The sequence below is a fragment of the Pseudophryne corroboree genome, chromosome 2, assembly GCF_028390025.1.
Source record: "Pseudophryne corroboree isolate aPseCor3 chromosome 2, aPseCor3.hap2, whole genome shotgun sequence".
Classification (NCBI taxonomy): Eukaryota; Metazoa; Chordata; class Amphibia; order Anura; family Myobatrachidae; genus Pseudophryne; species Pseudophryne corroboree.
This window is the reverse complement of record NC_086445.1, coordinates 1043094593-1043108480: the sequence shown is the minus strand read 5'-3', so window position 1 is coordinate 1043108480 and position 13888 is coordinate 1043094593. Positions and strand designations below refer to the sequence as shown.

General features: G+C 49.0%; 1 protein-coding gene across 9 annotated transcripts in view; it reads left to right on the top strand.

Annotated features, from left to right (window-relative positions):
- The window catches only part of STXBP5L (syntaxin binding protein 5L), a 619515-nt gene that overhangs the window by 283225 nt on the left and 322402 nt on the right, over window positions 1-13888 (top strand). For all 9 annotated transcript variants that reach the window (XM_063956843.1, XM_063956842.1, XM_063956846.1 and 6 more), the window contains 2 exons: window positions 638-701; window positions 10576-10659. In XM_063956843.1, the coding sequence (XP_063812913.1) occupies window positions 638-701; window positions 10576-10659 (148 nt within the window). The remainder of the gene's footprint in view (window positions 1-637; window positions 702-10575; window positions 10660-13888) is intronic.

The following is a 13888-nucleotide window of genomic DNA, read 5'->3' as shown; positions in this document are numbered from 1 at the left end:
TGTAGTATTACTGTACCAATGACTTTAGTATTACTGCACCACTGACTATAGTATTACTGCGCCACTGAATGTAGTATTACTGCACCACTGAATGTAGTATTACTGCGCCACTGAATGTAGTATTACTGCACCTCTGAATGCAGTATTACAGTGCCACTGGCGGTAGTATTACTGCTCCACTGACTGTAGTATTACTGCACCAATGACTTTAGTATTACTGCACCACTGACTATAGTATTACTGCACCACTGAATGTAGTATTACTGCACCACTGAATGTAGTATTACAGTGCCACTGGCGGTAGTATTACTGCACCAATGACTTTAGTATTACTGCACCACTGACTATAGTATTACTGCACCACTGAATGTAGTATTACTGCGCCACTGAATGTAGTATTACTGCACCTCTGAATGTAGTATTACTGCACCACTGAATGTAGTATTACTGCGCCACTGAATGTAGTATTACTGCACCTCTGAATGTAGTATTACTGCACCACTGAATGTAGTATTACTACGCCACTGAATGTAGTATTACTGCACCTCTGAATGTAGTATTACTGCACCACTGAATGTAGTATTGCAGGTTCTGGTTTCCTGCATCACTTATTACTCTTTTCCTTCCTTTTTTCTAGATCTACCAAGGCTCACCCGGGACCAGTTGTACATTTAAGCGACACGCCGCGAGATGAAGGAAAGGTATGTAATCTCGTGAAATGTGAGGACACGGGGTTCTTCTATACACTCAGATACAGAGCCGATGAGACCAAAGTGATGGTTTATTTCTCACCGCACATAGGCGTAGATAACACACAGGAAACAGAGGTGAATATAGCCCAGAAACAATACACAGGTAGCAGTCCAGATAGAGTTAGTCCCAGAAGCAGAACTATCACCGAGTCCACCCAGCAGAACTATCACCGAGTCCACCCAGCAGAACTATCACCGAGTCCACCCAGCAGAAGTATCACCGAGTCCACGCAGCAGAAGTATCACCGAGTCCACCCAGCAGAACTATCACCGAGTCCACCCAGCAGAAGTATCACCGAGTCCACGCAGCAGAAGTATCACCGAGTCCACCCAGCAGAACTATCACCGTGTCCACCCAGCAGAACTATCACCGAGTCCACCCAGCAGAACTATCACCGAGTCCACCCAGCAGAACTATCACCGAGTCCACCCAGCAGAACTATCACTGAGTCCACCCAGCAGAACTATCACTGAGTCCACCCAGCAGAACTATCACTGAGTCCACCCAGCAGAACTATCACTGAGTCCACCCAGCAGAACTATCACTGAGTCCACCCAGCAGAACTATCACTGAGTCCACCCAGCAGAAGTATCACCGAGTCCACGCAGCAGAATTATAACCGAGTCCACCCAGCAGAACTATAACCGAGTCCACCCAGCAGAACTATCACTGAGTCCACCCAGCAGAACTATCACTGAGTCCACCCAGCAGAACTATCACTGAGTCCACCCAGCAGAACTATTACCGAGTCCACCCAGCAGAACTATCACTGAGTCCACGCAGCAGAACTATCACTGAGTCCACGCAGCAGAACTATCACTGAGTCCACGCAGCAGAAGTATCACCGAGTCCACGCAGCAGAAGTATCACCAAGTCCACCCAGCAGAACTATCACCGAGTCCACGCAGCAGAAGTATCACCAAGTCCATGCAGCAGAAGTATCACCAAGTCCACCCAGCAGAACTATCACTGAGTCCACTGAGTCCACCCAGCAGAACTATCACTGAGTCCACCGAGTCCACCCAGCAGAACTATCACCGAGTCCACCCAGCAAAACTATCACCGAGTCCACCCAGCAGAACTATCACTGAGTCCACGCAGCAGAAGTATCACCAAGTCCACCCAGCAGAAGTATCACCGAGTCCACGCAGCAGAAGTATCACCAAGTCCATGCAGCAGAAGTATCACCAAGTCCACCCAGCAGAACTATCACTGAGTCCACTGAGTCCACCCAGCAGAACTATCACTGAGTCCACTGAGTCCACCCAGCAGAACTATCACTGAGTCCACCCAGCAGAACTATCACTGAGTCCTCCCAGCAGAACTATCACTGAGTCCACCCAGCAGTGATAGCAGATTATTCCACAGGAGAATAAGTCCACACAGCACGGGTGATGCGTTCCACAAGGTACCTTGGCATTGAATCACCCCTCAGCCAAAGTCCTGTGACTAACAGATTTGTAAGCTTTCACGAGCAGGGCCCTCTTCCCTCATGTGCCTTTACAGTACGTCTCTTACTTACACTATCTTCTTTTTAATACTCCCTTTGATGACACCAAATTCCTCGGTTTTCTGCCGCCCTTATACTTATGTCAATGTCATCTGCTGACGCAGCTATGTGTATATACCCTGTACTTGTCCTATATTGTATTGAACTGTAAGTCACTGTCTTCATGTTTTGCTTATTTGATTACTCTTTAATTGGGCGCTGTGGATCCCATGTGGCGCCATATAAATCAAGTATAATAATAATAATAATAATATAGCATACACCGATAATGTGAGCTGTAGGAAGTAATGTAGTCATGAAACCATGTCTACCGTGCCTTGTGTTATACTTCCCGTCAGTCGGATCATTGGCCCTCATTCCGAGTTGTTTGCTCGCTAGCTGCTTTTAGCAGCATTGCACACGCTAAGCCGCCGCCTACTGGGAGTGAATCTTAGCTTTGCAGAATTGCGAACGAAAGATTAGCAGAATTGCGAATAGAATAGCGATTAGAAATTTCTTAGCAGTTTCTGAGTAGCTCGACACTTACTCTGCCACTGCGATCAGTTCAGTCCTTTTCGTTCCTGGTTTGACGTCACAAACACACCCAGCGTTCGCCCAGCCACTCCCCCGTTTCTCCAGACACTCCCGCGTTTTTCCCTGACACGCCTGCGTTTTTTCGCACACATCCATAAAACGGTCAGTTTCTGCCCAGAAACACCCACTTCCTGTCAATCACACTACGATCACCAGAACGATGAAAATTCTTCGTTAAGCCGTGAGTAAAAAAAATACCACATTTTTGTGCTAATTTACTTGGCGCAGGCGCACTGCGAACATTGCGCATGCGCAGTTTGCGACTTATCGCACCGATGCGAAGAAAAAGAACGAGCGAACAACTCGGAATGAGGGCCCTTGTACAGTACTCTCGCCTGCATTACCCGTACGTGTGGGGGGGGGGTTTCTCTACACTGATACTATATGTATACGGGATATAGGGGGTCATTCCGAGTTGTTCGCTCGGTAAATTTCTTCGCATCGCAGCGATTTTCCGCTTAGTGCGCATGCGCAATGTTCGCACTGCGACTGCGCCAAGTAAATTTGCTATGCAGTTAGGTATTTTACTCACGGCATTACGAGTTTTTTTCTTCGTTCTGGTGATCGGAGTGTGATTGACAGGAAGTGGGTGTTTCTGGGCGGAAACTGGCCGTTTTATGGGCGTGTGGGAAAAAACGCGGGAGTGGCTGGAGAAACGGAGGAGTGTCTGGGCGAGCGCTGGGTGTGTTTGTGACGTCAAACCAGGAACGACAAGCACTGAACTGATCGCACTGGCAGAGTAAGTCTCGAGCTACTCAGAAACTGCACAGAGAAGTCTTTTCGCAATATTGCGAATCTTTCGTTCGCAATTTTACTATGCTAAGATTCACTCCCAGTAGGCGGCGGCTTAGCGTGTGTAAAGCTGCTAAAAGCAGCTTGCGAGCGAACAACTCGGAATGACCCCCATAGTCAATTTACCTACAATCAAAATCTCGACGGTCAAAATTCCGACGAGTTTTTCATGATTTTTTCATTGAAACCACTTGTTGATACTTTACCATCCCAGTGGACCCGGAGTGGGAATATAATAGTGTGCCGAGCGCAGCGAGGACCGTGCCCGAATGCGAGGGGGCGCTGTACACTTATACGGTGTTCATGTCGACCTATGTCGGCATACACAACAAAAACAATGGAAAACTTGTGACAACTGTTTTACCTGTCGACATGTTAAATGTCGGTATTTTGACTGTCTGTATTTTAGATGTCAGTATTTTGACTTTGTCGGGATTTTGACGTCGGTCAGTTGACGGGATTTTGATTGTATGTATTTCATACGAAGGGCGGGCTGTATTAATATACACCGCCGCCCCTCGGCATCAACCGCAGTGATGCTAATCGCCCCACGCGCGCCCACCACAGCGATGCTAATCGCCCCACGCGCGCCCACCGCAGCGATGCTAATCGCATATGTACAGAGACCCCCCCGCGATACCTGTGAGAAGGATTACGGGAGGTCTCTGTTGGGTCCGTCACCTCCCAGCCCCGGGAGGTGACGTTTGCTGGTGGTCCCCGGACTCCTCCTTCTCCCCCCTGCAGCCAGAAGGACAAATGTCTGTGCTGCGGGGGAGAGGGAGGCGGGGGATCGTGCTGCTGCACCAGGAGCCTGCCAGGAGAGAGGTAATGGGGGAGGTGGGTGCGGCGCTGGTCGGCGTATGCAGCGTTGGTCATAGAGTGCGACACACGGAGGCGGGGGTGTGAAAGAAGCCCTTAGGCTTCATAAGGGGGACCGCCATAAAAAGATGACGATACCCTTGGCGGCGAAAACCCGGCGGCCGGGTCTAAGTACATATGAAAATTCGGTAAAACTCCCGAAAATGGGGGTTTTACTGCATTTTCCCTTTAGTACATCCTGCCCTAAACCCGTGTATACTTATATACAATGCTTCCATCTTCACTCTGCCAGCCACTTCCCTCCTAGTACCACTTCCCTCATAGTACCACTTCCCTCCTAGTACCACTTCCGTCATAGTACCACATTCTTCCTAGCACCACTTCCCTCATAGTACCACTTCCCTCATAGTACCACTTCCCTCATAGTACCACTTCCCTCCTAGTACCACTTCCCTCATAGTACCACTTCCCTCATAGTACCACTTTCTTCCTAGCACCACTTCCCTCAAAGTACCACTTCCCTCAAAGTACCACTTCCCTCCTAGTACCACGTCTGTCATAGTACCACTTCCCTCATAGTACCACTTCCCTCCTTGTACCACTTCCGTCATAGTACCACTTCCCTCCTAGTACCACTTCCCTCCTAGTACCACTTCCCTCATAGTACCACTTCCCTCCTTGTACCACTTCCGTCATAGTACCACTTCCCTCATAGTACCACTTTCTTCCTAGCACCACTTCCCTCATAGTACCACTTCCCTCATAGTACCACTTCCCTCCTAGTACCACTTCCCTCCTTGTACCACTTCCGTCATAGTACCACTTCCCTCATAGTACCACTTCCCTCATAGTACCACTTTCTTCCTAGCACCACTTCCCTCATAGTACCACTTCCCTCATAGTACCACTTCCGTCATAGTACCACTTCCCTCATAGTACCACTTCCCTCATAGTACCACTTTCTTCCTAGCACCACTTCCCTCCTAGTACCACTTCCCTCATAGTACCACTTCCCTCCTAGTACCACTTCCCTCCTTGTACCACTTCCGTCATAGTACCACTTCCCTCATAGTACCACTTCCCTCCTTGTACCACTTCCGTCATAGTACCACTTCCCTCATAGTACCTCTTCCCTCATAGTACCACTTTCTTCCTAGCACCACTTCCCTCCTAGTACCACTTCCCTCATAGTACCACTTCCCTCATAGTACCACTTCCCTCCTAGTACCACTTCCCTCATAGTACCACTTCCCTCATAGTACCACTTCCCTCATAGTACCACTTCCCTCCTAGTACCACTTTCCTCCTAGTACCACTTCCCTCCTAGTACCACTTCCCTCCTAGTACCACTTCCCTCCTAGTACCACTTCCCTCCTTGTACCACTTCCGTCATAGTACCACTTCCCTCATAGTACCACTTCCCTCCTTGTACCACTTCCGTCATAGTACCACTTCCCTCATAGTACCACTTCCCTCATAGTACCACTTTCTTCCTAGCACCACTTCCCTCCTAGTACCACTTCCCTCATAGTACCACTTCCCTCCTAGTACCACTTCCCTCCTAGTACCACTTCCCTCATAGTACCACTTCCCTCATAGTACCACTTCCCTCCTAGTACCACTTTCTTCCTAGCACCACTTCCCTCCTTGTACCACTTCCGTCATAGTACCACTTCCGTCATAGTACCACTTTCTTCCTAGCACCACTTCCCTCCTTGTACCACTTCCCTCATAGTACCACTTCCCTCATAGTACCACTTCCCTCATAGTACCACTTCCCTCATAGTACCACTTCCCTCCTTGTACCACTTCCCTCATAGTACCACTTCCCTCATAGTACCACTTTCTTCCTAGCACCACTTCCCTCCTAGTACCACTTCCCTCATAGTACCACTTCCCTCCTAGTACCACTTCCCTCATAGTACCACTTCCCTCCTAGTACCACTTCCCTCATAGTACCACTTCCCTCATAGTACCACTTCCCTCCTATTACCACTTTTTCCTAGCACCACTTCCCTCCTTGTACCACTTCCGTCATAGTACCACTTCCCTCATAGTACCACTTCCCTCATAGTACCACTTTCTTCCTAGCACCACTTCCCTCATAGTACCACTTCCCTCCTAGTACCACTTCCCTCATAGTACCACTTCCCTCCTAGTACCACTTCCCTCATAGTACCACTTCCCTCCTAGTACCACTTCCCTCATAGTACCACTTCCCTCATAGTACCACTTCCCTCCTAGTACCACTTTCTTCCTAGCACCACTTCCCTACTTGTACCACTTCCGTCATAGTACCACTTCCCTCATAGTACCACTTCCCTCATAGTACCACTTCCCTCCTAGTACCACTTTCTTCCTAGCACCACTTCCCTCCTTGTACCACTTCCCTCATAGTACCACTTTCTTCCTAGCACCACTTCCCTCATAGTACCACTTCCCTCATAGTACCACTTCCCTCATAGTACCACTTCCCTCCTAGTACCACTTTCTTTCTAGCACCACTTCCCTCTTAGTACCACTTCCCTCCCAGTACCGATTCCCTCATAGCACCACTTCCCTCATAGTACCACTTCCCTCCTTGTACCACTTCCGTCATAGTACCACTTCCCTCATAATACCACTTCCCTCATAGTACCACTTTCTTCCTAGCACCACTTCCCTCCTAGTACCACTTCCCTCATAGTACCACTTCCCTCCTAGTACCACTTCCCTCATAGTACCACTTCCCCCTCATAGTACCACTTCCCTCCTAGTACCACTTTCTTCCTAGCACCACTTCCCTCCTTGTACCACTTCCGTCATAGTACCACTTCCGTCATAGTACCACTTTCTTCCTAGCACCACTTCCCTCCTAGTACCACTTCCCTCATAGTACCACTTCCCTCATAGTACCACTTCCGTCATAGTACCACTTTCTTCCTAGCACCACTTCCCTCCTAGTACCACTTCCCTCATAGTACCACTTCCCTCCTAGTACCACTTCCCTCATAGTACCACTTCCCTCATAGTACCACTTCCCTCCTAGTACCACTTCCCTCATAGTACCACTTCCCTCATAGTACCACTTCCCTCCTAGTACCACTTTCTTTCTAGCACCACTTCCCTCCTTGTACCACTTCCGTCATAGTACCACTTCCGTCATAGTACCACTTCCCTCATAGTACCACTTCCCTCATAGTACCACTTCCCTCATAGTACCACTTTCTTCCTAGCACCACTTCCCTCATAGTACCACTTCCCTCATAGTACCACTTTCTTCCTAGCACCACTTCCCTCATAGTACCACTTCCCTCATAGTACCACTTCCCTCCTAGTACCACTTCCCTCCTAGTACCACTTCCCTCATAGTACCACTTCCCTCCTAGTACCACTTCCCTCATAGTACCACTTCCCTCATAGTACCACTTCCCTCCTAGTACCACTTTCTTCCTAGCACCACTTCCCTCCTTGTACCACTTCCCTCATAGTACCACTTCCCTCATAGTACCACTTCCCTCATAGTACCACTTTCTTCCTAGCACCACTTCCCTCATAGTACCACTTCCCTCATAGTACCACTTCCCTCATAGTACCACTTCCCTCCTAGTACCACTTCCCTCATAGTACCACTTCCCTCATAGTACCACTTCCCTCCTAGTACCACTTTCTTCCTAGCACCACTTCCCTCCTTGTACCACTTCCGTCATAGTACCACTTCCCTCATAGTACCACTTCCCTCATAGTACCACTTTCTTCCTAGCACCACTTTCTTCCTAGCACCACTTCCCTCATAGTACCACTTCCCTCCTAGTACCACTTCCCTCATAGTACCACTTCCCTCATAGTACCACTTCCCTCCTAGTACCACTTTCTTCCTAGCACCACTTCCCTCCTTGTACCACTTCCGTCATAGTACCACTTCCCTCATAGTACCACTTTCTTCCTAGCACCACTTCCCTCAAAGTACCACTTCCCTCATAGTACCACTTCCCTCATAGTACCACTTCCCTCATAGTACCACTTCCCTCCTAGTACCACTTTCTTTCTAGCACCACTTCCCTCTTAGTACCACTTCCCTCCTAGTAACACTTCCCTCCCAGTACCGATTCCCTCATAGCACCACTTCCCTCATAGCACCACCTCCCAGGTGTAAGAGACCTTAGCCGCAGATGCGCCCTAATCTTTATGCGCACGCATTGTGTATATTATTTGTGTACACGTGCAGAATGGCAAGATGAAGTAACTTACAGTGAGCCCCAAACTATGTATTTAATGACCTGGTATTATGGTATGCACGGAAACGCTTTTCCAGAGACCACGCCCTTTCCCAGAGGCCACACCTCTTCTGAATTCCCAAGACCGCTGCCCATTTTTTCAAAAGAGCACTCACAATTTAAAAAATCCCCTTTGGTTGAATAAATGGCCCCCCAAATCCCCGGCTCACCGCTCTGTTACTGTTATAGTCCAGCTGGAAACCAATAAAAGAATAAGCCGCTCGTATTCTGGCACCGGTTCCGTGCATTACCCCATACATTCCATGTAAAATGCAGCCGCAGGTTCTGCGGTAAGGGCAGCGTCTGGGGCTCAGCATCAGGTGAGTTGCTCAGAGATGACAATTAGCCACAGTGAAATTCTCGCTGATAATTGAATTTGCCTAAAGGCCCATACGCACGGCGAGATTCGGGCTATGCCTGATTCTCACTATGCGACAGGGGCTAGGTCGGCATCGCATAATGACAATACTGACTATGGGGGTCATTCCGAGTTGTTCATTTGCTAGCAGTTATTTGCAGCCGTGCAAACGCATTGCCGTCGCCTACTGGGGAGTTTATTTTCGCTTTGCAGAAGTGCGAACGCTTGTGCAGCTGAGCGCCTGCAAACACATTTTGTGCAAAACAAGACCAGCCCTGAACTTACTCTTCATGGCCCTCATTCCGAGTTGATCGCTCGTTAGCTGCTTTTAGCAGCAGTGCAAACGCTAAGCCGCCGCCCTCAGGGAGTGTATCTTAGCTTAGCAGAAGTGAGAACGAAAGGATCGCTGCGCTGCTACAAAAAAAGATTGTGCAGTTTCAGAGCAGCTCCAGACTTACTCCTAGCTAGCGATCACTTCAGACTATTTAGTTCCTGTTTTGACGTCACAAACACGCCCTGCGTTCGGCCAGCCACGCCTACGTTTCCCCAGCCACTCCTGTGTTTTTATCTGGCACGCCTGCGTTTTTTCACACACTCCCACGAAAACGGTCAGTTACCACCCAGACACACCCACTTCCTGTCAATCACTCTGCGGCCAGCAGTGCGACTGAAAAGCGTCGCTAGACCTTGTGTAAAACTGCATCGGCTTTTGTGAAAGTACGATGCGCGTGCACAGTGCACCATACGCACGTGCAGAAGTGCCGATTTTTTGCCTGACCGCTGCGCTGCGACCGAAAGCAGCTAGCGAACAACTCGGAATGACCCCCCATGTGCGTTGATTCTGACGTTGGAGGGACGGCTTTTGACGTCACACACCTGCCCAGCGTTCGCCCAGCCACGCCTGCGTTTTCCCTGACATGCCTGCGTTTTTCTAAGCACTCCCTGAAAACGGCCAGTTGACACCCAGAAACGCCCCTTTCCTGTCCATCTTCTTGCGGCCGCCAGTGCGAATTAAAACATCGCTAGATCCTGTTCAAAACCACAAAGGACTTTATACCCGTACATCGAGCGTGCATACGCATGCGCAGAAATGCTGATTTTTAGCCTGATCGCTGGGCTGCGAACAACGGCAGCTAGCAATCAACTCGGAATGACCCCCGATGTGCGATTGTGGCTAAGTGTCAGTTTTGACTATCTTTTCTGCGAGATAGTCAAAATTGACTTGCCTGCGCAGTCTATCTATGCTTGCGATGCCGACCGCGCGGGACCGTGCATCGGTATCGAATCAGGATCGCAAGGTGACTTTCACCTTGCGATCAGCACTAACTTTTCTTACGATTTTGACTATATAGTCAAAATTGTAAGAAAATATCTCACCGTGTGTACACACCAATAGTGTTGGAATAGAGAGGTTTGGGGGATCCTTTAGTGACATGTAATACCCTGTGCTGTACACAGGTGGCGCTCTAACGCATGTGGGTTGTGCTGAATAACAATGGTGCTTTCTCTTCCAGTTACTCATAGGATATGAAAGTGGGACAATTGTGCTTTGGGACTTGCGATGTAAAAGAGCCGATGTTCGGTTTTATTACGACGAGGTAAGTCTCGCACTTCATTCTGCTATATCTGTCTCACAATTAAATACAGCTGCAAGTGATAACAATGTTTGCCCTTTGGTCCGCCCTGGAAGATGTTCTCACCTCCTTGTATATGAAGGGCATGTCTCCTTGTCCACAAATCTGCAGTTACACAGATGCGCCCTCATACACCCAGCCTCAATACGCCATGCTTGATGTCTGGCACGAGAGGAAGCCACCAGGACCATACATCTCTTAACGTCCGGCGTCTTAAATTGCTAAAAAATGCGTCTTAGTCACAACACGGTTTGACTAGGACGCACCAGGAGACTACGCTGAGTAATGTGATATATGACACCTGTATACTGTGTGTGTGACTGAGGCTGTATACAGAGCACAATGTGACTAGGACGCACCAGGAGGCTGCGCTGAGTAATGTGATATATGACACCTGTATACTGTGTGTGACTGAGGCTGTACACGGAGCACAATGTGACTAGGACGCACCAGGAGACTGCGCTGAGTAATGTGATATATGACACCTGTATACTGTGTGTGACTGAGGCTGTATACGGAGCACAGTGTGACTAGGACGCCAGGAGACTGCGCTGAGTAATGTGATATATGACACCTGTATACTGTGCGTGACTGAGGCTGTATACAGAGCACAATGTGACTACGACGCACCAGGAGACTGCGCTGAGTAATGTGATATATGACACCTGTATACTGTGTGTGACTGAGGTTGTATACGGAGCACAGTGTGACTAGGACGCACCAGGAGACTGCGCTGAGTAATGTGATATATGACACCTGTATACTCTGTGTGACTGAGGCTGTATACGGAGCACAATGTGACTAGGACGCACCAGGAGACTGCGCTGAGTAATGTGATATATGACACCTGTATACTCTGTGTGACTGAGGCTGTATACGGAGCACAATGTGACTAGGACGCACCAGGAGACTGCGCTGAGTAATGTGATATATGACACCTGTATACTGTGTGTGACTGAGGCTGTATACGGAGCACAATGTGACTAGGACGCACCAGGAGACTGCGCTGAGTAATGTGATATATGACACCTGTATACTGTGTGTGACTGAGGCTGTATACGGAGCACAATGTGACTAGGACGCACCAGGAGACTGCGTTGAGTAATGTGATATATGACACCTGTATACTGTGTGTGACTGAGGCTGCATACGGAGCACAGTGTGACTAGGATGCACCAGGAGACTGCGCTGAGTAATGTGATATGTGACACCTGTATACTGTGTGTGACTGAGGCTGTATACGGAGCACAATGTGACTAGGACGCACCAGGAGACTGCGCTGAGTAATGTGATATGTGACTCCTGTATACTGTGTGTGACTGAGGCTGCATACGGAGCACAGTGTGACTAGGATGCACCAGGAGACTGCGCTGAGTAATGTGATATGTGACACCTGTATACTGTGTGTGACTGAGGCTGTATACGGAGCACAATGTGACTAGGGCGCACCAGGAGACTGCGCTGAGTAATGTGATATGTGACTCCTGTATACTGTGTGTGACTGAGGCTGTATACGGAGCACAGTGTGATTAGAATGCACCAGGAGACTGCGCTGAGTAATGTGATGTGTGACACCTGTATACTGTGTGTGACTGGGGCTGTATACGGAGCACAATGTGACTAGGACGCACCAGGAGACTGCGCTGAGTAATGTGATGTGTGACACCTGTATACTGTGTGTGACTGGGGCTGTATACGGAGCACAATGTGACTAGGACGCACCAGGAGACTGCACTGAGTAATGTGATGTGTGACACCTGTATACTGTGTGACTGAGGCTGTACACGGAGCACAATGTGACTAGGACGCACCAGGAGACTGCACTGAGTAATGTGATGTGTGACACCTGTATACTGTGTGTGACTGAGGCTGTACACGGAGCACAATGTGACTAGGACGCACCAGGAGACTGCGCTGAGTAATGTGATATATGACACCTGTATACTGTGTGTGACTGAGGCTGTATACGGAGCACAGTGTGACTAGGACGCCAGGAGACTGCGCTGAGTAATGTGATATATGACACCTGTATACTGTGCGTGACTGAGGCTGTATACAGAGCACAATGTGACTACGACGCACCAGGAGACTGCGCTGAGTAATGTGATATATGACACCTGTATACTGTGTGTGACTGAGGTTGTATACGGAGCACAGTGTGACTAGGACGCACCAGGAGACTGCGCTGAGTAATGTGATATATGACACCTGTATACTCTGTGTGACTGAGGCTGTATACGGAGCACAATGTGACTAGGACGCACCAGGAGACTGCGCTGAGTAATGTGATATATGACACCTGTATACTCTGTGTGACTGAGGCTGTATACGGAGCACAATGTGACTAGGACGCACCAGGAGACTGCGCTGAGTAATGTGATATATGACACCTGTATACTGTGTGTGACTGAGGCTGTATACGGAGCACAATGTGACTAGGACGCACCAGGAGACTGCGCTGAGTAATGTGATATATGACACCTGTATACTGTGTGTGACTGAGGCTGTATACGGAGCACAATGTGACTAGGACGCACCAGGAGACTGCGTTGAGTAATGTGATATATGACACCTGTATACTGTGTGTGACTGAGGCTGCATACGGAGCACAGTGTGACTAGGATGCACCAGGAGACTGCGCTGAGTAATGTGATATGTGACACCTGTATACTGTGTGTGACTGAGGCTGTATACGGAGCACAATGTGACTAGGACGCACCAGGAGACTGCGCTGAGTAATGTGATATGTGACTCCTGTATACTGTGTGTGACTGAGGCTGCATACGGAGCACAGTGTGACTAGGATGCACCAGGAGACTGCGCTGAGTAATGTGATATGTGACACCTGTATACTGTGTGTGACTGAGGCTGTATACGGAGCACAATGTGACTAGGGCGCACCAGGAGACTGCGCTGAGTAATGTGATATGTGACTCCTGTATACTGTGTGTGACTGAGGCTGTATACGGAGCACAGTGTGATTAGAATGCACCAGGAGACTGCGCTGAGTAATGTGATGTGTGACACCTGTATACTGTGTGTGACTGGGGCTGTATACGGAGCACAATGTGACTAGGACGCACCAGGAGACTGCGCTGAGTAATGTGATGTGTGACACCTGTATACTGTGTGTGACTGGGGCTGTATACGGAGCACAATGTGACTAGGACGCACCAGGAGACTGCACTGAGTA